Source organism: Elephas maximus, chromosome 4 (genome assembly GCF_024166365.1).
Source record: "Elephas maximus indicus isolate mEleMax1 chromosome 4, mEleMax1 primary haplotype, whole genome shotgun sequence".
NCBI classification, from domain to species: Eukaryota; Metazoa; Chordata; class Mammalia; order Proboscidea; family Elephantidae; genus Elephas; species Elephas maximus.
In genome coordinates, this window is record NC_064822.1 from 57914635 (window position 1) to 57940081 (window position 25447).

The 25447-nt window shown below is 37.5% G+C and overlaps 1 protein-coding gene across 7 annotated transcripts in view; it reads right to left on the reverse strand.

Moving 5' to 3' along the window:
* The window catches only part of WNK1 (WNK lysine deficient protein kinase 1), a 157527-nt gene that overhangs the window by 86418 nt on the left and 45662 nt on the right, over positions 1–25447 (reverse strand). For all 7 annotated transcript variants that reach the window (XM_049882144.1, XM_049882143.1, XM_049882142.1 and 4 more), the window contains exon 2: positions 16973–17145. In XM_049882144.1, the coding sequence (XP_049738101.1) occupies positions 16973–17145 (173 nt within the window). The remainder of the gene's footprint in view (positions 1–16972; positions 17146–25447) is intronic.

A 25447-nucleotide genomic window follows, 5' to 3' on the forward strand; every position in this document is an offset into this window, starting at 1 on the left:
CATTTTAAGTCCTCAACAGGCACATGTGGCTAGTGGTTACTGTTGCAAACTGTGCAGGTAAGAGAACATTTTCATCACTGTAGAGATCTAGAAAATGAAGGGCGGACATCCCAGACATGAGGCAAGAGAGGGAGGCCCCGAATTCTGAATATTCACTCTGCCCAAATCTCTTGCTGACCTATAAAACTTATATATGTGAGGCTGATTCCAAGCACCTCAGCTAACGCTAAAAGAGCTGAACAGTGATTTCTGGTGCTGCCCACTACAGTGAACAAATAGTTGGGGATTGAGTTTAGGTAGGTTAACTGTCTGATTTTTTAAAAAAGAAAATCAATATTGTATAAAAAAAAACAAACTTTTTGCCGTCAAGTCAATTCCAACTCAAAGTGACCCTATAGGACAGAGTAGAACTGCCCTATAGAGATTCTAAGGTGAGCCTCATGGATTTGAACTGTTGACCTTTTGGTTAGCACCTGCAGCACTTAACCACTACACCACCAGAGGAACAAAACAGAAAGTGCAGTCTCTACAACATATCATTCATGATATTCAGGTTGCAATTTGAATTTACTAGCCATATGAAAAAACAGAAAACCTTGATCCATATACTAGAAAAGACACAATAGGTGGAGACCAACCCTGAGATTAACAAGATGCTAGAAACAGAGCTCAGGATTTTAACCCCGTAATTATAATTACTCCTAAGGAAATAAAAGAAAATATCCTCATAATGAATTAAGACATAGACAACCTATAGAAAAGAATCAAATGGCAATTCTAGACCTGAAAAATGCACAAAATAAAAAATTTACTGCACGGACTTAAGAGCAGAATGAAAATGACAGAATAGTCAATGAAGTTGAAAATAAACAATTTACACAATTTAAAAGCCACAGAAAAAAAAGATTTGAAATAAATGAACAGGGCCTTGGAAACATGTGAGACAATATCAAAAAATCTAGCTTATAACTTGATCCCAAAAAGAGAAAAGAGAAAAAATGTGGCAGGAAAAAAGATATTTTAAGAAATAAGTCAAAAATCTCCCCATTAGAAAGACAGAAATTTACACATTAAAGAAATTAAGTAAACCCCAAGCAAAATAAATACAAAATAAAAAGGAAACCAGGCCTAGGTACATCACAATCACAATGTTGAAAGCAAATATAAAGACAATATAACATAGAGGAAAAGGGCATATAACAAAGAACTAGAAAATAAATGACAGCTGACTTCTCATCAGAAACAATGCAAGCCAGAAGACAGCTGAAAATTATCTTTTAAAAGTGCTCAAAGAAAATAAAATGCAAATCCATAATTGTATATACAACTAAAACAATCTTCAATAAAGGAAAAGAGGGAAAAATATTTTTCTAAGTAAGGAAAACTAAGATAATTTGCAGCCTACATAAGAAATGCTAAAGAATGTTCTTCAGGTTGAAGAGAAATGATACCAGATAAAAACTCAGGTCTTCGGGGGGGGGGGGGGGGGTGGGGACATTGAAAATGTTAAATATATAAAGGGCATCAATACAAAACCAACAGCCAATAACATTCTTAATGGTGAGAAGATGAAAACAGTTCCATTGAGAACAGAAACAAGACAAGGATGTCCTTTATCACCACTCCTATTTAACATTGTGCTGGAAGTCCTAGGTAGTGCAATAAGGCAAGAAAAAGAAACAGAGGGCACCCAAATTGGTAAGAAAGAAGAAAAACTGTCCCTATTTGCAGATGGTATGATACCAAAGGAAACCTTGGTGGTATAGTGGGTAAGAGCTACAGTTCTAACCAAAAGGTCAGTGGTTTGAATCCACCAGGTGCTCCTTGGAAACCCTATGGGGCAATTCTACTCAGAGTACTCCCTGAGACTATCGTCCTGACACTCTCTTTAAACTCAGCACCAAGCCTATTCCCTCAGATCACCTTTTAGTGAAATAGCAGAGTAGCACACAGAATAAAGGATATTACCTGTAAGATTGGTGTCCTATTTAAAAACCATAAATATGAGACCAAAAGGTCAAACATTACTCAAAAGCAAAGATGAGAAGATAAGGGGGCAGGGAAACTATAGTACTGGAAAGGGAATAAACATAACACAATTAAAGAGAATGCTGACAAACTGTGATAAATGTAACTAATGTTACTGAACAAGTTGTATGGAAATTGTCAAATGGGAATCTAACTTGCTGTGTAAACTTTCACTGAAAACTCAATAAAACATTATTTAAAAAAAGAAATCAAAAATTAAAAAAGCTAATAAAGAACCTGCTGCTGTCCTGTTAATTCCAAATCATAATGACCCTAATGGACAGAGGAGAACTGCCCCACAGAGTTTTCAAGGGTGCAATCTTTTCAGAAGCTGACAGCCACAGAGCTGCTGGTGGGTTCGAATTGCTAACCTGAGAGTTAAATGAGTGCTTAACTACTGTGCCACTAAGGCTCCTTAAAAAGCTAATGGTGAGGGGCGGGGCAAGATGGCGGAATAGGCAGAGGTCTTCGGCAAGCCCTCTTACAACAAACACCCAAAGACACAAGTGAAATGATTACATTTATGAAAAGCTAGGAGCCCTGAACATCAAAGGCAAAGTTAGAAAACGGACTGAGTGGCAGGGGAAGGAAGAGACAGTTCAGAAGCGGAGACGAGCTACCAGAGCTGTATTGCTGGGCACCCTTAGGCACCATACCGGGAGCGGCAGCGGCGGGCTGGTACTAGCGTTCCCAGTTTCCTCAGGGAGAAGTAGCCAGCCACACAGCCTACTCACACCTCAGGAACCAGGGAACAGTGCTCTCAGCAAAAACTAAGTACCTGCATATATATTCCCACGCCACCAGCCTCCAGTACAGCTTCAGCGGCTGTTGATTTTGCTGGGCCTGGGAGAGGCCTGTTGAACACCTACAGTCATCCTTTCAGCCTTGGAAAAGGAAAAAATTCGCAATCGAGGGAAAAGATAATTTGCCAGCTCCACTAACCTACGGACCTCAGGACAAAAGTGGCTCCTGTCCAGGCATAAGCGGTCCGTGGACTATGAATACCTTTGCCCCCTGAATGGATCTGTGTAGGCCTATTTCAGGAGAACAGGCCCTTGCTGGCAGACTACAACTGTTTCAGCTATGCAGTGGAGAAGTGGGTATTCGATGTTTGACAACGCTTTGCCTATTAAACAGAGTCCTCACCTACCAACATCAGGGGCTAAGGACTGGTGGCTCCACTCAGGTCACCCAGCCACCCGCAGCAGCGATGCAAGGATAACTGATACCTCCCAGTCCTTACAACCAAAAATTCTGTGTCCACATGGCCCATCTGCAGAACCCACTCAACTGTACACTCCAGGGAAGAGGGACACACTTTCCTCAAAGACACTTGGGGGATGATTCTCAGCCCCGTCTTGTTCAGAGCATGATCTCCTGCTGCAACTAGATACCAGTACCTACAACAATCACTCTTGCCCCTCAGAGACTGTAGGACAGAGCCTGTACAACACACTTGATGATCAGCTACCTGGACACCTGAGCTGAATTCATATAAGAAAAGTAAATGGACTCCTAGACTAACATACCTAATAACAGCTCTAAAAAAAAAAAAAAAAAAAAAAAAAAACAGCTCTAGGCATCTGGTAAAAGGACGTCAGAGTCCCAAAGCTGAAAATAATCAAGCTAGCTCACAAAAGCAACCCATTTGAGCATATCAAAACAAAACAAAGCAAGAAGCTAGGAAACTGTAAGAAAAGATAAAAATAAACTAATACAATAACTTATAGATGGCTCAGAGACAACAGTCAATATCAAATCATATGAAGAGACAGACCATGATCACTTCAAAATCTCTCAAAACAAAGAGTCAAAGGATCTTCTAGATGAAAGTGCATTCCTGGAATTACCAGAGGCAGAATACAAAAGTTTAATATACAGAACCCTTCAAGGCATCAGGAAGGAAATTACACAATATGCACAAGCCAAGGAACATACAGATAAACCAGCTGAAGAAATTAAAAAGGTTATTCAGGAACATAATGAAAAATTTAATAAGCTGGAAAAATCCACAGACAGTAATCAGAAATTCAGAAGATTAACAATAAAATTACAGAAGTAAACAACTCAACAGAAAGTCAGAGAAGCAGAATTGAGAAAGTAGAAGGCAGAATTTCTGAACTTGAAGATGAAGTACTTGGCACCAATATATTTGAAGAAAAATCAGAAAAAAGAATTTAAAAAACTGAAGAAACCTTAAAAATTATATGGGACTCTATCAAGAGAAGTAACCTATGAGTGACTGGAGTACCAGAACAGGGAGGGATAACAGAAAATACAGAGAGAAATGCTGAAGATTTATTGACAGAAAACTTCCATGATATCGTAAAAGATGAGAAGATATCTATCCAAGATGCTCATCGAACTCCACATAAGGTAGACTTTAAAAGAAAGTCACCAAACCCACCCACTGCCGTCGAGTCAATTCTGACTCATAGAAAGTCAGCAAGACATATTATAATCATACTTGCCAAAACCAAAGATAAACAGAGAATTTTAAGAGCAGCTAGGGATAAATGAAAAGTTACCTACAAAGGAGAGTCAATAAGAATAAGCTTGGACTACTTGGCAGAAACCATGCAGGCAAGAAGGCAATAGGATGACTTACATAAAGCAATGAAGGAAAAAAATTGCAAGCCAAGAATCATATATCCAGCAAAACTGTCTCTCAAATATGAAGGTGAAATTAGGACATTTCCAGATAAACAGAAGACAAAAACAAAACTACAAGAAATACTAAAGGGAGTTCTTTGGTTAGAAAATCAATAATATCAGGTATCAACTAAAGACAGAGCAATCAGATGTCAAACCAGACAAGGCAATCACAAAAACAAATCAAGGTAAAAAAAGGCTCAAAACAGGGAAACAGCGATGTTATTATATAAAACAAGACAACATTAAAACAATAAAGAAGGAATAAGAACTGTAGTCATAGATCTTTTGTATGGAGAGGAAGATAAGGCAATATAAAGAAATAAATGTTAGGTTTAAATTTAGAAAAATAGGGGTAAATATTAAGGTAACCACAAAGGAGACAAACTATCCTACACATCAAAATAAAATACAAGGAAAAAATAGAGACTCAGCAGAAACAAAATCAACAACAATGAATAAGAGAAGACAATAAATAAACTACTCAGCACGAAGAATTAAGTGGAAAAAAGAAACTGTCAACAAAACACAAAAAAAAGACATCAAAACGACACCACTAAATTCACACCTATCCATAATTACGCTGAATGTAAATGGACTAAACCCACCAATAAAGAGACAGAGAGTGGCACAATGGAGAAAAAAACATGATCCATCTATATGCTGCTACAAGAGACACACCTTAGACTTAGAGACACAAACTAAAACTCAAAGGATGGAAAAAAATATATCAAGCAAACAACAATCAAAAAAAAGCAGGAGTGGCAATACTAATTCCTGACAAAATAGACTTTAAATTCACCACAAAGGATAAGGAAGGACACTATATAAGGACTAAAGGGACAATATACCAGGAGAATATAACCATATTAAATATTTATGCACCCAATGACAGGGCTCCAAGACACATAAAACAAACTCTAACAGCACTGAAAAGTAAGACAGACAGCTGCGCAATTATATTAAAAGACTTCAACATACCACTTTCCGTGAAGGACAGAAAGAAGCTCACTAAAGACACGGAAGATCTAAATGCCAAAATTAACCAACTAGACCTTACAGACATATACAGAACACTCCACCCAAGAGCACTCAAGTAAACTTTCTTTTCTAGTGCACATGGAACATTCTCTAGAAGAGAGCACATATTAGGTCATAAAGCGAGCCTTAGCAGAATCCAAAACACTGAAATATTACAAAGCACTTCTCTGACCATAAGGCCATAAAAGTGGAAATCAATAGCAGAAAAATCAGGGAAAAGAAATCAAACACTTGGAAACTGAACAATACCCTGCTCAGAAAAGACTGGGTTATAGAAGAGATTAAGGATGGAATAAAGAAATTCACAGAATCCAGTGAGAATGAAAACACTTCCTATCAGAACCTTTGGGACACAGTGAAAGCAGTGCTCAGAGGTCAATTTATATCAATAAATGCACACATACAAAAAGATGAAAGGGCCAAAATCAAAGAATTATCCCTGCAACTTAAACAAATAGAAAGAGAGCAACAAGAGAAACCCTCAGGCACCAAAAGAAAGCAAATAATAAAAATTGGAGCAGAACTAAATGAAACAGAAAACAGAAAAACAACTGAAAGAATTAACAAGACCAAAAGCTGGTTCTTTAAAAAAATCATCAAAACTGATAAACCACTGGCCAAACTGAGAGAAGAAAAGGAAGCAAATCTGAATAAGAAATGAGATGGGCAATATTACAACAGACTCAACTAAGATTAAAAGACTCATATCAGACTATTACAAAAAATTGTACTCTAACAAATTTGAAAACCTAGAAGAAACGGATGAATTCCTAGAAACATACTACCTACCTAAACTAACACAAACAGAGGTAGAACAACTAAATAGACCCATAACAAAAGAAGAGATTGAAAAGGTAACGAAAAAGCTCCCAACAACAAAAAAAAAGCCCTGGCCCAGAGGGCTTTACTGCAGAGTTCTACCAAACTTTCAGAGAAGACTTAACACCACTAGTACTAAAGGATGGAATACTCCAAAACTCATTCTATAATGCCAGCATATCCCTAATACCAAAACCAAGTAATGACACCACAAAAAAAGAAAACTACTGACCTAAATCCCTCATGAACTTAGATGGAAAAATTCTCAACAAAATTCTAGACAATAGAATTCAACAAAATGTCAAAAAAATAATTCACTATGACCAAGTGGGATTCATACCAGGTATGCAGGGATGGTTCAACATTAGAAAAACAATGTGATCCACCACATAAATAAAACAAAAGACAAGAATCACATGACTTTATCAATTGATGCAGAAAAGGCATTTGACAAAGTTCAGCACCCGTTCATGATAAAAACTCTCAGCAACACAGGAATAGAAGGAAAATTCCTCAACATAATAAACGGCATTTATACAAAGCCAATAGTCAACATCATCCTAAATGGAGAGAGTCCGAAAGCATTCCCCTTGAGATCGGGAACCAGACAAGGATGCTCTTTATCACCACTCTTATTCAACGTTGTGCTGGAGGTGCTAGCCAGAGCAATTAGGCTAGATAAAGAAATAAAGGCAGCCAGATTAATAAGGAAGAAGTAAAAGTATCTCTATTTGCAGGTGACATGATCTTATACACACAGAAAACCCTAAGGAATCCTCCAGAAAATTACTGAAATAGAAGAGTTCAGCAGAGTATCAGGTTACAAGATAAACATATAAAAATCAGTTGGATTCCTCTATATCAACAAAAAGAACATCAAAGAGGAAATCACCAAATCAATGCCATTCACAGTAGCCCCCAAGAAGGTAAAATACTTAGGAATAAATCTTACCAAAGATGTAAAAGACCTATACAAAGAAAACTACAAGGTACCACTGCAAGAAACCAAAAGGGACCTACATAAGTGGAAAAACATACCTTGTCCATGAATAGGAAGACTTAACATAGTAAAAATGTCTATTCTACCAAAAGCCATCTATATATACAATGCACTTCCAATCCAAATTCCAATGACATTTTTTACTGAGATGGAGAAACAAATCACCAACTTCATATGGAAGGGAAAGAAGCCCTGGATATGTAAAGCATTACTAAAAAAAGAAGAACAAAGTGGGAGGACTCACTCTGTCTGATTTTAGAACCACAGTAGTCAAAACAGCCTGGTACTGGTACAACAACAGACACACAGACCGATAGAACAGAATTGAGAATCCAGATATAAATCTATCCACATATGAGCAGCTGGTATTTGACAAAAGCCCAGTGTCAGTTAAGTGGGGAAAAGGTAGTCTTTTCAACAAATGGTGCTGGCATAACTAGATATCTATCTGCAAAAAAATGAAACAGGACCCATACCTCACACCATGCACAAAAACTAACTCCAAATGGATCAAAGACCTAAACATAAAATCTAAAACGATAAAGGTCATGAGAAGAAAAAATAGGGACAACGTTAGGGACAACATGGCATAAACAGAATACAAAACATTACTAAAAATGCTGAAGAGAAACCATATAACTGGGAGCTCCTAAAAATCAAACACCTATGCTCATCCAAAGACTTCACCAAAAGAGTAAAAAGACCACCTACAGACTGGGAACATAGATCAAGAGGCAGTTGTTCGGACAGAACAAGGGGATACTGATTGGTTGAAAGTCAGGAAAGGTGTGCATCAGAGTTGTATTTTTTCACCATACCTGTTTAATCTGTATGCTGAACAAATAATATGAGAAGCTGGACTATATGAAGAAGAACGGGGCATCAGGATTGGAGGAAGACTCATTAACAACCTGTGTTATGCAGATGACACAATCTTGCTTGCTTAAGTGAAGAGGACTTGAAGCACTTACTAATGAAGATCAAAGACCACAGGCTTCAGTACGGATTGCACCTCAACATAAAGAAAAAATCCTCACAACTGGACCAATGAGCAACATCATGATAAATGGAGAAAAGATTGAAGTTGTCAAGGATTTCATTTTACTTGGATCCACAATCAACAGCCATGGAAGCAGCAGTCAAGTAATCAAAAGATGGACTGCACTGGGCAAATCTGCTGCAAAGGACCTCTTTAAAGTGTTGAAGAGCAAAGATGTCTCCCTGAAGACTAAGGTGCGCCTAACCCAAGCCATGGTATTTTCAATCACATCATATGCATGTGAAAGCTGGACAATGAATAAGGAAGACTGAAGAAGAGTTGACGCCTTTGAATTGTGGTGTTGGCGAAGAATATTGAACATACCATGGACTGCCAGAAGAACGAACAAATCTGTCTTGGAAGAAGTGCAGCTAGGATGCTTCTTAGAGGCAAGGATGGCGAGACCGCGTCTTACATACTTTGGACATGTTGTCAGGAGGGATTAGTCCCTGGAGAAGGACATCAAGCTTGGCAGAGTACAGGGTCAGCGGAAAAGAGGAAGACCTTCAACGAGGTGGACTGATACAGCGGCTGCAACAATGAGCTCAAACCTAACAATGATTGTAAGGATGGCACAGGACCGGGCAGCATTTCGTTCTCTTGTGCACAGGGTTGCTATGAGTTGGAACCAACTTGATGGCAACTAACAACAACAACGACAACAGACTGGGAAAAAGTTTTTAGCTATGACATTTCCAGTCAGCGCCTAATCTCTAAAATCTACATGATAGTGCAAAAACTCAACTACAAAAAGACAAATAACCGAATTAAAAAATGAGCAAAAGATATGAACAGACACGTCACTAAAGAAGACATTCAGTTAGCTAACAGATACATGAGGAAGTGCTCACGATCATTAACCATTAGAGAAATGCAAATCAAAACTACAATGAGATTCCATCTCACTCCAACAAGGCTGGCATGAATTCAAAAAACACAAAGTAATAAATGTTGTGAGCGGTGGTGGAGAGACTGGAACACTTATACACTGCTGGTGGGAATATAAAATGGTACAACCACTTTGGAAATTGATTTGGCGCTTCCTTAAAAAGCCAGAAATAGAAATACCATATGATCTAGCAATCCCACTCCTTGGAATATATCCTAGAGAAATAAGAGCCTTTACATGAACACATGTGCACACCCATTTTCACTGCAGCACTGTTTACAATAGGAAAAAGATGGAAGCAACCAAGGTGCCCATCAATGGGTGAATGGATAAATAAATTATGGTATATTCACAGAATGGAATACTAGGCATTGTTAAAGAACAGTGACGAATCTGTGAATCATTTCATAACATGGAGGAATCTGGAAGACATTATGCTGAGTGAAATTAGTCAGTTGCAAAAGGACAAATATTGTATAAGACCACTATCATAAGAACTGGAGAAATGGTTTAAACAGAGAAGAAAACATTGTTTGATGGTTCCGTGTGAGGGGGGAGGGGGAGAGAGAGGGAGGAAGGGAGGGAGGGAGGGAGATGGGTATTCACTAATTAGATAGTAGATAAGAACTATCTTAGGTGAAGGAAAAGACAACACAGAGTACAGAAGCGGTCAGCACAACTGGACTAAACCAAAGGAAAGAAGTTTCCTGAATAAACTGAACGCTTCGAAGACCAGCATAGCAGGCACAGGGGTTTGGGGACCATGGTTTCGGGGACATCCACATCAACCGGCATAAAAAAATCTATTAAGAAAACGTTCTGCATACCACTTTGGAGAGTGGTGTCTGGGGTCTTAAATGCTAGCAAATGGCCATCAATTGGACTCAGCCCACCTGGACCAAAGGAGAATGAAGAACCCCAAAGGCACAAGGTACTTATCAGCTGAAGAGACAGAAAGGGCCACATAAACCAGAGACTACATCAGCCTGAGACCAGAAGAACTAGATGGTGCCTGGCCAAAATTGATGAATGCCCTGACAGGGAACACAACAGAGAACCCCCGAGGGAGCAGGAGAGCAGTGGGATGCACAGACCCCAAATTCTCATAAAAAGACCAGACTTAATGGTCTGACTGAGACTAAAAGGACCCTGGTGGTCATGGTCCCCAGACCTTCTGTTAGCCCAGGACAGGAACCATTCCCAAACCCAACTCTTCAGACAGGGACTGGACTGGACAATGGGATAGAAAATGATACTGGTGAAGAATGAGCTTCTTGGATCAAATAGACACATGACACTATGTTGGCATCTCCTGTCTGGATGGGAGATGAGAGGGCAGTTGGGGTCAGAAGCTGGCCGAATGGACACGAAAGGAGAAAGTGGAAGGAAGGAGTGTGTTGTCTCATTAGAGGGAGAACAATTAGGAATATATAGCAAGATATATATAAATTTCTGTATGAGAGACTGACTTGATTTATAAACTTTCACTTAAAACACAATTAAAAAAAAAAAAAAAAGCTAATGGAGAAACTAAAATGAAATTCTACTGTAGGATAGCCAGAAGAAGATTAATGGCAAAAGTTGGTTTTACGGTCTAAAAAATATTGAAACAGTAGCCAGTAGCTAGCCCTCGGGGTGAATGATGGGCATTTTCTGAGATGATGGAAATGTTCTATAACATAATGGGAGTTTGGGTTTCACTAGTGAACGAGTTTGTCAAAACTCATCAAACTGATCAAATTATGATTGATTTATGCTTTTTATTGCATATAAGCTGTACTTTAAGGAAAAAAGTATACAAATTATATTGATATAAATATTTTAAGTATATTAAAGTATTTATGGGTGAAGTACACTGATATCTGGAAACCCTGGTGGCACAGTGGATAAGTGCTATGGCTGCTAACCAAAGGGTTGGCAGTCCAAATCCTCCAGGCGCTCCTCGGAAACTCTATGGGGCAATTCTACTCTGTTCTATAGGGTCGCTATGAGTCGGACTCGACTCGGCAGCACTGGGTTTGGTTTGGTTTTTGGACACTGATATCTGCAACTTATTTTGGAATTTGTAAGAAGAATGGCCAGATGGACAGATGTGGAAAAGCAAATGTAGCAAAAAGTTAATAATTATAAATCTAGATGGTAGGTATGTGAATGCTCACTGTATAATTCTTTCAGTTTTTCTATATAATTAAAAATTTTTACAATTAAGTATCAGGAAAAAGGTTAAGAGGCTAACTTACTGCATCTCTTTCACATCTATAAAATGATGATATAGATAAAATATAACTGATTTTTTGTACATTAACCTTGTATTATATGACAGTGCTAAATTTGTTTATTATAGATTCCCTGAGACTTTCTCTGTAAAGAATTAGATAATCTGAAATCGAGGACAGTTTCATTCTTCCTTTTCAACCTTAATGCCTTTTACTATTCGTCCCTCTGTTTTTATGCCTTATTGCAATGGCTGGGTCCTTCAGAAGAATACTGAATATAAGTGGTGAAAGGAGGCAACCCTGCTTTTTTTCTGATCTCATAGAGAAATGATACAGCCTTCTCCAGTTTAGTATGACATTATCTATAGGTTTTTCATAGATGCTCTTTCTCAGTTTTGAGGCAGTTCCCTACTATTCTTAGTTTACTAACAGTTTTTAATCATGAGTCGATGTGGAATTTTCTCAAAGGCTTTTCCCCATCTATTGAAATGATCAGACGGTTTTTCTCTTCTATTCTGTTAATGCGGTGAATTACACTCATTCATTCAATGAACTAATCTTGCAATCCTGGGATAAATTCTACTCAGCTACAATACATTATAATTGCTGGAGTCAAAAAATCTGCAAACATTTTGTTAAGGATTTTTGCATCTGTATTCTTGAAAGATACTGGCCTGTAACTTCCTTTTACTGTAATATATTAGGTTTTGTTGGTTTATGGTGGCTTCATAAAATAAACTGATCACTGATCTTCCTCTTTTTTTTTTTTTTTTTGAGAAAATTTGACACGGTAGATTGTAAAACATTTGATTTGGCATAAATTTCCAACAATGCTAATAACCAAGGTGATGTTCACTTGTAGTATAGAGTATTAAGTTTTCTTTTTGAATTTCACTTCTTAAGCTCTATTATTGGACTTGTTCACCTTAAAATACAACTCAAATCCTAAGCCTAGTCTTTTGCCAAAACCAGCTTGCTTCCTTATCTTACTTTTTCTGTTATTGGTACCAACTATTTCTGAAGTTATTTCTGACTCCTTTCTAGATACCTGTATGCATCAAGTTGCATCCATTATTTCTTTTCAAGGCTTCTTACAGTCACCCCTTCCAGTCTATGACTAACCCCCTAGATTTTTAGAGCTTTTTTAAAATTATAGTATTTAATGAGCATCCATTGTGATACAAACATCAAGGTCAAGTATCTATCTACAACTAATTTAGCTTAATCCTCGCAGCAACTTTACCAAGTATTAGTCCCATCTCACCAATAAAGATAGTAGACCCAAGGCCACACAGCTATTACAAGACAAGAGCCTGGGCTGCTACCACAATTACCTGACTGGCCACCCTCTCTCTCTTGTATACTACCGCTATTATTATTCTTAGTTGCTAACGAGTCAATCCTGACTCATGGTGACACCAAGTATGCAAGGTAGTACTGCTACACAGGGTTTTCAAGGCTGTGATCTTTCAGATAGATCACCAGGCTTTACTTCTGAGGTGCCTCTGGATAGGTTTGAACTGCCAACCTTTTCATTAGTAGTCCAGCCTTAATCATTTGCATCACTCAGGGATTCCATACTACCATTAGATAAATCTTTCTAGTTCTTACAGAGTAGATACTCAAATGTTTCCTGACTCATTCCAAACATTGTATCACTGCCGGATCATGATCAAAACCAAAAATATACCCTGAGGTCTTCTTTAAATTAAACAATAATTTAACTTAATTAGTAAAGAATGTCTGCCTTGAGCACTGTGCTCTTTTAAGAACTATTTGTTGTTGTTGTTGTTAGGTGTCAACTGATAGCGACCCTAGGTATAACAAAACAGAACAAAATGCTGCCATCCTCCCAATCAACAATTTGCTATGTTCAGCACATTGTATCTATATGGGATCAAACCGACAACAGCAACTGGAAAGATTAGATAGGAAACTTAAGGACTTTTCAGGCACAGTGAGTTTATGTTAACTGAGGGGACGAACAATTCAGAAAAGGAGAGTGAGAATGGTTGCACAACTTGAGAAATGTAATCAGTGTTACTGAATTGTACATTGTGTGTAGAAATTGTTGAATTGGTGTATATTCTGCTGTGTATATTCTCAACAACAAAAAGTGCTTTAAAAAAATGGTAAAAAAAAAAAAAAACCCACAAAAACGTTTCAGTTGTTTCCTATTACCCTTAAATTAAAGCAGAATCTTATCTTTTGCACTGCGTTCAAAACTCCCCACAGTGTGCTCCTGATGTAATGAAGCTTTATTTGTTATTACTCCCTTTTCTTAACTTTCTATTTTTAACAAAATGGGTTAGCATACAGCTAACTTTATATTCACATTTTTATATTATTCTCATAGCATCTCTCCACTTACAGAAAACCTGTTTATCCTTTAAAGATCATGAATGGATGTTTAAATCTTATCATTCTGGTAAGGACCTTCAAAAATCACCCCAGCCAGTAGGAAGGGAACTTGCCGCCTTCTGAGCTGCTATTAAAATGAAAAATTACACATAGATTTTGACTCTAGCATTTCAATTTTAATAATTTTTTTCTTTTTATACTGCCTTACCCTTCACCAAAGGAGAATATGTTTTACAGGAATAAATAAGGAGACATATACAAGCATGATTACTGTAGCACCGTTTGTAAGAGAATCCAGTTAATCCCTTACAACCAAATAGAATGGGTTTAGGCTCAGAGAAGCTAAATGTGATGGGAATGAGACCAAACCAAAAACCAAACCCACTGCCATCAAGCAGATTCTGACTCAGAGCAATGCTAAAAATAAGATACTAAAACCACCACAAAAACTATCTTAAGAGAGAAAAGTGACAACGAAGCACTGTCAGTTAAGACATTAAAAAAAAAAAGATCTCCCTGATACAGTATTTCAGGGTCCTTCATCAAGGTTGATCCTTGTCGAATCACCTTGAAGAGAAGCCTAGCAGTTAAAAAGCCCCACTTTCACAAACAGAACTCCTAATAAGCTTTCTGGTGTCACAATATTTCATATAAACTGATAATCAACTCATGGTTAAATGGGGGATAATTATAATACCTAAACGCTGGTGGTATAGTGGTTAAGAGCTATGGTTGATAACTAAAAGGTGGCAGTCTGAATCCACCAGGAACTCCTTGGAAACCCTATGGGGCAGTTCTACTCTGTCCTATAAGGTTGCTTTGAGTCGGAATCAACTTGACAGCAATGGGCTTGGTTTGGTTTTTGTATCCCACAAAACTGGAAGACTAAATGCTAAAAACAGCCTTGAAAACCCTGTGGGGTACAGCTCTACTCTGCAACACATGGAATCGCCATGAATCAAAATTGACTCAATGGCATTTTTTAAAAAATAGACTTAGTGGGCCAGATGAGACCAGAGGACTCTCTAAAGCTACTGCCCTGAGATGATATTCAAACTTTCAACCAAAGCTATCCTGAGATCACCTTTTAGCAAAATGAGAGTGGCACACACAATAAAGGATAATTACCCGTTTAAGTATGGTGCTCTACTAAGAAACCATCTATCTATACGAAACCAAAAGGTCAACAATTACTCTAAAGCAAAGATGAGAAGATAAGGGGGCAAGGCAACTAGAGTGCTGGAAACAGAACACAATTAAAGACAACGTTGTAAATTATAACTAATGTCACTAAACATTTTTTATAGAAATTGTGAAATGGGAACCTTTACTATGTAAATTTTCACCAAAAACACATTAGAACATTATTTACAAAAGGAAGAAACAAAGGCAAAGTCTGCTGGAATGGAAGACTAGAGGTAGGATACTACAAGAGAGAAGTTTAGTTTTGCTCATGTTGACTTAGAAGTTCTTTTAGACATCTATAGTAGTCAGTATACGCATACGTTCGGAACTCAGGAGAAGAGCACAGAAATAGTGATTCAGGTATTATCAGAATAAAAAAAGAAAACCAAACCCACTGCTATCGAGTCAACTCTGGCTCATAATGACCCTGTAGGACAGCGTAGAACTGCCACATAGGGTTTCCAAGGCTGAAATCTTTACAGAAGCAGGCTGCCACATCTTTCTCCCACAGAACAGGGCCGATGGGTTTGAACCACTGACCTTTCGGTTAGCAGCTGAGTGCTAAACCACTGCCCCACCAGGGCTCCTGTTATCAGAATACAGATGGTAAATTAAACCATTAAGGAAAAAGGGATTGTTTAGGGAGCTAAAAATCTAAGAAGCCTGTTCTCAGGCTGTGACGACAGTGAAACTTTTAGACAACGAACACTTGAAATAAGATAACAGCAGTGGGAAATACAATTGGACTGATGAGAGATATTTTTCAAAATTAACAATTCTTGTAGCATGAGTCGGTGTAGGGGGAAAGGATAAATCAAAACTTGGCTTGTAGAATTCAAGCCTGGATGACTATGAAAAAGGTACTGCCATAAACAGAGTTAGAGCAGTTAGGTAGGGAAATCAGGATTTGCAGGGAGGAAATGATCTGCTGGCTTTCAACACGTTAATCTTGAACACTCAAGGGTATAGACCAGTGAATACATACATTCAGGAGATGCAGAATCTGCTCTTTAATGCAAGTGATAAAGAATAAACATATATCACAGTGACAAATTTTAAAACTCCAGTGCCTGTGCAATAAAAAAATTATACCATATAATTTACACTAGCTTCCTCTCTGAGCACAAACAGACCTGGGATTACAAAGACATACTCCAACTCTTACCCCTAAAAAAAAAAATATAATAGAGAACAGGAAATTTCTACATTTGATCTTTGTCAGGTTCCTTAAAAGAGATTAGGATTTGCCTTCAATTTCTGATGCTATGGGAAATGGAACTACAAGTATTTTGTAATAACCATCACAATGTATTAATGTAAGTATCTGACACAACAATGGCAGAGATGTAGCAAAAAACACCTGAAACAAGGTTATAAAATAATTTTTTAATTTTCGTTCAATAAGCTTAAACCTCATTTTAACCACTAGAGGGCTACCTTGTCATTTGCTTTCTGATCCCTTACAGTCACTCAATTTTAGAAACACAAATCAGTATGGCTTAAGATACCTAGGTTTATTCTGCAACAACCTCTCGTTTCAATACTTGTAATAAATAATTATCAACTCACTTTATACACAGAACTATGTGGGCTGGAAAATGTGCTAATATACTAATGGTGGGAGGGATTGCTCCCTGCCTAGAAGGCTGAACAGCAAAAGAAAACACTGGGGTCTGAAACAAGAAAAATCAAATCCCCCCTTCTTCTCAGTCAAATTTTAATATATTTATTGACACACTTACGTTTTAAGTGTTCCCGATGTCATAAGTTCAGTCACCAAAACAATGCACTTCTTTCCTTTTACTGTAGATTCCCAAGAATCATAGAATCGGACAATATTTGGATGCTGAAGACCCTTTAACATTTCAGCCTCTTCTTTAAATCTCTGCCTCTCAGACTTTGTTAACTTTCGATCCTAAAAGCACAAACAAAAACAGAATCCGGTTTAAAGTAATAAAACACCAGTCACGTAGTTAGATTTAGATGCTAAACATTTACTAAACGGTACTGATCAATAATGTTGAAACAAAACAGGAATATAACATTCGAATTATTAATAACAGTTCATCAGGCTGTCATCAGAGCGTGAGAACAGGCAAAAGTGTGTTTAACAAAGCTCTGGGTCATAAAATCACATTTGAGATTATTTTAGTAGCATTACTGTTAACGCGAACCTGAGTCTTATTTTTGTAAGGTGCAATTAACTTGCTTCTTCCAAAAAAAGTCAACTATTGCTAGAGATAAGCAATTTAATATAACGGATTTTGGAAGAAAAAAGATCTAAAATTTCAGTTCCATTTTTACCCTGTTAGAATTTCCTTTATGCGTATATACCATCTCCTTAGAGGATTGTTCTGAGAAATAAGTAATCTACTAAGTATGCTTTCACCACGTTTAAAGTACCTGGTACTTAATAGGTTAATCCACTTATTAAAGATGAAGGGGGTAAAGCACTTAATTTTTATTCTTCCCTTGACAACATCTCATACACACAAACTCTGAATTATTCTGTAAATTAAAATAAAAACAGGCATATTATCTCAAAGCATGCAATCTATATTTTCATGCAACATTCTAGGCATATAATAAAGCAATATGTCCATCACACAGTTAAATAACTAAACACCACAGATATAAAGTCCTCTATTTACCTCCAATGGAGCCCTGGTGGTGCAGTGGTTAAGCGCTTGGCTACTAACCTAAAGGTCAGCGATTCGCACCCACCAGTCACTCCACTGGAGAAAGATGTGACAGCTTTCACAAAGATTTACAAGCTTTGGAAACCCATCCTTACAGGGTGGCTAAGAGTCAGCATCTTTTTCATTAATCCCTAATTGAAATTTAGTATTTGGTTCAATTATGAATGTACACACCTAGTAATAACCAGCAGCACCTGTGGCATTTGTCACCAGAAGACCTCAGATACTTTCATATCACATAATAGTGGTTGCAGATATCTCAAGAAACCATTTAAACTCATCATTACTTTGAAAATACATGGTAGCTATTAAACTTTCCACTAGATTTTATCAGTACACATTAGTAAAAAAAGCAAACAACAACAAAAAGTATTAAATCACACACACAAAGAATTTTATAACAACTTTGATAGAACTGGTTTCCATTGTAATTCTATATATTTTGTTAGATGGACTTAATTTTCTTTTATTATTATTATTCTAGCCTGCACCAGAATGCCAAAAGGAATCTGAAGAACAAAATAATGTTAAGAACATCTATTAGGTTATAAAGTGTTATGGACTGAATTGTGCACCTGCCCCCACCAAAGATACATGTTGAAATTCTAACCCCTAAATCTGTAAACACGAACATGTTTAGAAATAGGAGTTTCTGTCATGTTAATGAGCTTATATAGTCCCTGGGTGTCAAAAATGGTTAAGCACCAGACTGCTAACCAAGAGGTTGGTGGTTCAAACCCATCCAGAGGTACCTTTGAAAACAGGCCTGACGATCTACTTCACAGATGTCACAGTCTTGAAAACCCTATAAAGCAGTTCTACTCTGCACACATCGGGCTGCCACGACTTGGAACTGAGTAGATGGCAACTAACAAAAACAACAATAAAGTTATACCAGAGGAAGGTGGGGCCTTGAACCTAATCACTTGTGAGTTATGAAAAGAGTAAAGAGACACAGTGACACACACAGATGTCATGTGAGGACACATCTACAAGCAAAGGAATGCCAAGAACTGCCGAAGACACTGGACACAAAGAGAGTGGCCCACAGAAAGAACTGATATGGTCAACACCCTTTTGACCTGTATCTAGAACTATGAGAAAATAAATTTCTGTTCTAAAGTCACTCATTTGTAATATTTCTGTTATGGCAGCACTACATAATTAAGACATCATGGCTAGCAGTAGAACTGCTGGACCATAGGTTAAAGCATATAACATTTTCACAGACACTGAAGTATTGATTTTCAAAAGGAATGTATCAATTTACCCTCCCACAAGAAGTTTATGAAGGCTACCATTGCTCCAATCATACCCTGTGTTTCTTTATCTGATTTGTAAGAATTCTTCAGAGACCATTTCAAGAACAGATTTGCCAAACTGAACACTAATGATCGAAGTCCAGACGAGTTGTGGGATGACATCAAGGACATAATACACGAAGAAAGCAAAGGTCATTAAAAAGACAGGAAAGAAAGAAAAGACCAAAACGGATGTCAGAAGAAACTCTGAAACTTGCTCTTGAACTTAAGAGTAGCTAAAGCGAAAGGAAGAAATGATGAAGAGCTGAACAGAAGACTTCAGTGGGCGGCTTGAGAAGACAAAGTATACCGAAATGTGCAAAGACCTAGAGTTAGAAAACCAAAAGGGAAGAACACACTCAGCATTTCTCAAACTGAAAGAACTAAAGAAAAAATTCAAGCCTCCAGTTGCAATACTGAAGGACTCTACGGGCAAAATATTGAGGGCACAGGAAGAATCAAAAGAAGATGGAAGGAATACACAGTCAGTATACCAAAAAGAACTGGTCGAAGTTCAGACATTTCAGGAAATAGCATATGATAAAAAACTGATGGTATTGAACCAAGAAGTCTAGGCTGGACTGAAAACATTGGCAAAAAACAATTCTCCAGGAATTCATGGAATACCAATTGAGATGTTTTAACAAAGGGATGCAGCACTGGAGGTATTCATCTAAGCCAAGAAATTTGGAAGACAGCTACTTAGCTAACCAACTGGAAGAGATATACATTCACGCCCATTCCAACAAAGAATGCATGACCATTTCCAACAGAATGAGGAAATTATCTAAACAATATCATTGGTTACACACGAGTAAAATTTTGCTGAAGATCATTCAAAAGCGGCTGCAGCAGTACCTCAACAGAGAACTGCCAGAAATTCAAGCCGAATTCAGAAGAGAACATGGAACGAAGGACATCACTGCTGGTGTCAGTTGGATCTTGGCTGAAAGTAGAGAACACCAGAAAGATGTTTACCTGCGTTTTATTGAAGACGTAAAGGCATTTGACTGTGCAGATCATAGCAAATTATGGGTAACAATGCGAAGAATGGGAATTCCAGAACACTTAATCATGCTCACGAGGAACCTGTACATAGACCAAGAGGCAGCTGTTAGAGCAGAACGAAGGGATGCTGTGCGGTTTAAAGTCAAGAAAGGTGTGCGTCAGGGTTGTATCCTTTCACCATACCTATTCAATCTGTATGCTGAGCAAATAATCCAAGAAGCTGGACTATATGAAGAATAAGGCATCAGGACCGGACGAGTGCCTGACCATGATGTTTTCAACCGCCTCACATGCACGTGAAAGTGGACAATGAATAAGGATGACTGAAGAATTGATGCCTTTAAATTATGGTGCTGGTGAAGAATACTGAATATACCATGGACTGCCAGAAGAACGGAAACCCTGGTGGCGTAGTGGTTAAGTGCTACAGCTGCTAACCAAAAGGTCGGCAGTTCAAATCCGCCAGCTGGTCCTTGGAAACTCTATGGGGCAGTTCTACTCTGTCCTATAGGGTCGCTATAAGTCGGAATCGACTCAACGGCACTGGGTACTGAGGTTGGCCAGAAGAACAAACAAATCTCTCTTGGAAGAAGTACAGCCAAAGTGTTCCCTGGAAGCGAGGATGGTAAGACTCCCTCTCACGTACTTTGTACATGTTATCGGGAGGGACCAGTCTCTGAAGGACATTATGCTTAGTAAGGTAGAGGATGAGCCAAAAAGAAGACCCTCGAGATGGACTGACACAGTGGCTGCAACAATGGGCTCAAACATAGCAACAATTGTGAGGATGGTACAGGACCAGGCAGTGTTTCGTACTGTTGTACATAGGGTCGCTATTAGTTGGTACCAACTCAACAGCGCCTAACAACAACTTTTTGTTGGTTTTATAAGTTACAAATACTCTTTCTCCATCTGTGGTTTTCATTTTTAACCTTCTTTATGAATTCTTTTGATTTACAGATGTATGTATTTCAATTTATCTTTTCCTCCATGGAGGCAGGGGTTTGTGTTTTCAGTAGACACTTAGGCCATATTTTTTTCTTTTCCTTTTTTAAATACAAATTTGTTTTGTTTACCACATTTGGGAACTTACTGGTAAGACATCCCAATACTATTTCATAAATAGTACATCCTTTCTTCGCTTCTGTCATAAATCCAAATTTCCATATAAGTAGTTCTATTTCTGGATTCTATATTCTATTCCAATGCACTCCTGCACTAATCCCAGTTTTCTTAATTACTACATGCTTTAAAATAACTCCTACCTGAAAAGATTTCCTGCAACACTCTCCCCAACTTTATCTTCAAAAAAAATTTTTTTCAATGAAACAATTTTTATTTTTATATTGTAGAAACTGTAGCATAAGCCAGTTGTCTTGAAATTTCCTCCCTCTTTAGGTTCAGCTCCTTCTCCAAATTGCTACTATAAGATTGGCCTCACTCAGAGTTCCACAAAGCCCCTTCACAGTGCCTTATATCACTTTTATTCCCAACCCCCAACCATCTGCTCACTCAAAAAGTTACACAGTCTATCCACTGAGATCCAGATCCAAGGCAGGAGAGCTATTTTATCCTGGGTCCTCCTAAAACTTATCTTTCCCAAAGAACAGGTAACTAAAGGATAAGTCAAAGTATCTGGCGTCAGATGAATTAAGGATGATAGTATTTGGTCATTTAGTTTTTAATTTCAATGTATTTTTCATTTCTTGAAATTCTATTTGGTCTTTATCAAATCAATCCTTTTTGTCCCCCACAACATATATTTTTTTAATAGTTTCTAGTCCTTTTAACTTTTTAAAGATATACTTAATATAGAGGCTGAACTCAATACCACTTTAACCTGAGGTATTGGGGGATCTAATTTTATCTATTGTTTGGATGCTGACATTGGTTCATGGTGGTTTGTTTCTCATGTAATTTATAATACTGGATAATAAAGTTCTCTTAAACTGTGATTTGTCTGTGAGAATCCTGTATAGCCTTAGCTGTGGATGTATCCCTCTGATTAGCCTCTAAGTTTGTTTCTGTCTGGCCCCAGGGATATTACTAGTCCAAGCCACTGCTCCATGCATTAAAAGTTTAAATCTGAATCTTATACACGTGTGAATACAAGTCTTTGATTATGAATTCTCAGGGCAAACTTTTTTTTTTGCTCACCTGGACAAGCTTCCTTGTCTTTTCAATCTCAGGGAGTGAATTTTTTTCTAGTTTGTCCTTTCACTAAAAGTGAAGCATTTCAAGGAAACTGACTTTATTGGATTTCAGTTCCAATACCTGTTTGGGCTTGAGAATTCATCTATCTTCAGATAGATGGCAAAGCCACAACTCTTAGTTAAGACCTTCTTGTGACCTGTGGGATGTATAGTATCCCAGCTATTTTTTATGACTCTGGAGTTCTTTGGGAAGGTGGTAGCCTGATTTTAACACATTTAGCCTCAAGGTGGGTGCCTTTTGAAATGTGTGAAACTCAAGAACCCTGAGTTGGGGCCTCATTTTTGTGTAGATTGAGCATTGTCTTAGGTGATAACTCCTGGATGTGTGAATTCTCTAAATTTTTGACAGTTTGTCTTTATTTCTGCAAGATAAGCCTCCTCACTATGTTTCCCAGTTACTATGTTGTCACAATAAGCTACTCTTAAGTCTTCATTCAGTCATAGTGGTCATTTTCTCCTTGACAGCATTCATTGTTTCCAGGTGTTACTGGCTCCCTGCTTTTCTAGCTTCTTTGCAAAAAGGAATAATGCATTGCAGTGATACTTTTCAAAAGTCTTGAAGGTCTATAAGTTATTCTTATCCCACATTCAATCTTAGGGCCCAATCACCGTTTCCACCTGTAGCAGGTGGAGCAGGTGGAATGAACCTCTGTGAGCAGTTATGCAATATTCCAGGGCAGCTGTTTCTGCTTCTTAGCTGTTAGTACTGCTGCCGGTATGATGAAGAATACATGGTAGTGGTAATTTTCCTGAGATTCAAATTCTTTAGTTTTATTTGGCCTGTAAAAACTGCTTTTGCAGTAATGAAAAATATACTGCAGTCCTAACTTGCATGAGAAAACATCCCTTTGCTTTATTTATTTGGGCTATAAGTATTGCTTTTACAGTAAGGAAGAAGAATAAAAATTATGTGCAGTCATTGTCAGGTGCCTTCATGTTTTGCAAATTTTCATGAAATAAAACATAAAAAAATTTTTTTTTAATCCTTGACTCATATAATCAGTATTTACTACATCCAGGGTCCATCCACTGAGACATATGGGATTCCACAAAATGGGTATCAAAACCCAAAACTCATAATGGAAATTCTGAATTGGTCCTTTAATCACCATGCCTTCCATTAGTGAAAACACATAGTATCAACAAAAAATTCAAAGGAGAAAATAATGAGTCTTGAAAGGGTTTCTACAAGATGGGCAACTCAGAAAAGTCCTAGTGTCAACTCACACTTTTCCCGTTCTGGTTTTTAGTTTCTTTTAAGTCCCTAGACCTTGGAGATTATCCTTACATCCTTGTAAACTTAGTTCTGCATTTAAAAGGATAGGTTGATGTTGCTATTTTAATAAAAAATTTCACCACCAACAAATAAATGGACAAATAAAATGTGGTATACACATCTATGGAATATTACTCAATCATAAGGAGAAATGAAGTCCTGGTACATGCTACAACATGGATGAACCTTGAAAACATTATGTTGAGTAAAATGTCAGTCACAAAAAGGACAAATCATATATAATCCCACTTACATGAAACAGGCAAATATACAAATACCAATGTTTACTACTGGTTACCAGGGGTAGGTAGGAGTCTTTGCTTAGGGGGCACTGAGATTCTGTTAAGGTGGAAAAATTTGAAAACAGTTAGTGGTGATGGTTGAACAACACGATGAACATAACCAATGTCATTGAATTCTACGTGTAAAAAATTGCTGAATTGGCAAATATTTTGTTATATTTATTTTTACTGCAATAAAACAATTTTTTTTAATTTCAAAATATCAGGTATTCTATAGTGGGAAGAGGGAGCCTTGGTGGTGCAGTGGTTAAAGCACTCGGCTGCTAATCAAAAGTCTGCTTCCGTAAAAATTTACAGCCTAGGAAACTCTGTGAGGCAGTTCTACTGTCCTATAGGGTTGCTATGAGTTAGAATCAACTTGATGGCAACAAGTTCTTGTTGTAGCTAAAAAGATGTAGGAAATAAAATAAATATCACAAACAACAATAATGGGTTTGGTTTGGTTTTTTATTTTAGAAAAGTTGTAAAACTTAATTCAGCCTCAAAACAACTAGAAGACAGTAATCACATGAGACAAATGAATGATGATATTCTACCTACCATTAAGAGTTCAGCTGCTAACCAAAAGGTCGGCAGTTCGAATCCACCAGGCACTCCTTGGAAACCCTATGAGGCAGCAGTTCTACTCTGTCCTGTAGGGTTGCTATGAGTTGGAATCGACTCGATGGCAACAGGTTTGGGGTTTTTTTGGTTGTCATTTTTATTTATTTATTTTTTAACCTACCATTAAGTGGTATTTAAATGTTTTAAAGTTTTTTATATTTTAACATATAATCTACTCCTAATTATCTTGATAAGCGCTCTTATGATTTTGTATACCATACAACATGCGATTATTGTGCATCTTCTTAAATGTTTCCTTAAATTTTAACAAACATTTGTATACCCTGTGTCACACAACAGGATATGATGAATATCAGAGACAAGGTCTCTGCTATCCTAGACCTCATGGTATAAAAGGAAGAGGCCTTAATTTTAGTAAGAACTAATGAAGTGAGGGAAAATTAGATGTTGTGAGAGCACGTAGCAAAAGACCCAACTCTGTTTAAGTGTGCCCAAGCTGAAGTTAGCCAAGTAAGAAGAACTTGTATCAGCAGGTTACTCTAAGGATTAAGTGAGACCATGAACATGGAAGTATCCACAATTCTAGTCACAAAATACTCAAAGCCCATAACAATCTGGATATAGTGGTAAAGGCAAACTTGGAAATGTACGATATAGATTGGAGGTAAAAGGGCTCAGAAACTATTATTAATGGTGACCTGTGAAATTTTTAAAAATACTATGAATGTATTCACCCACTGTTTAAAACTACAGGAAAATACATCATTGTTAGCTGAACTTGGAGTATACATTGTACAGAATTATGTAGTATATAGTACTTAATAGCAAAAGGGTGAATATGAATTATGTAATAC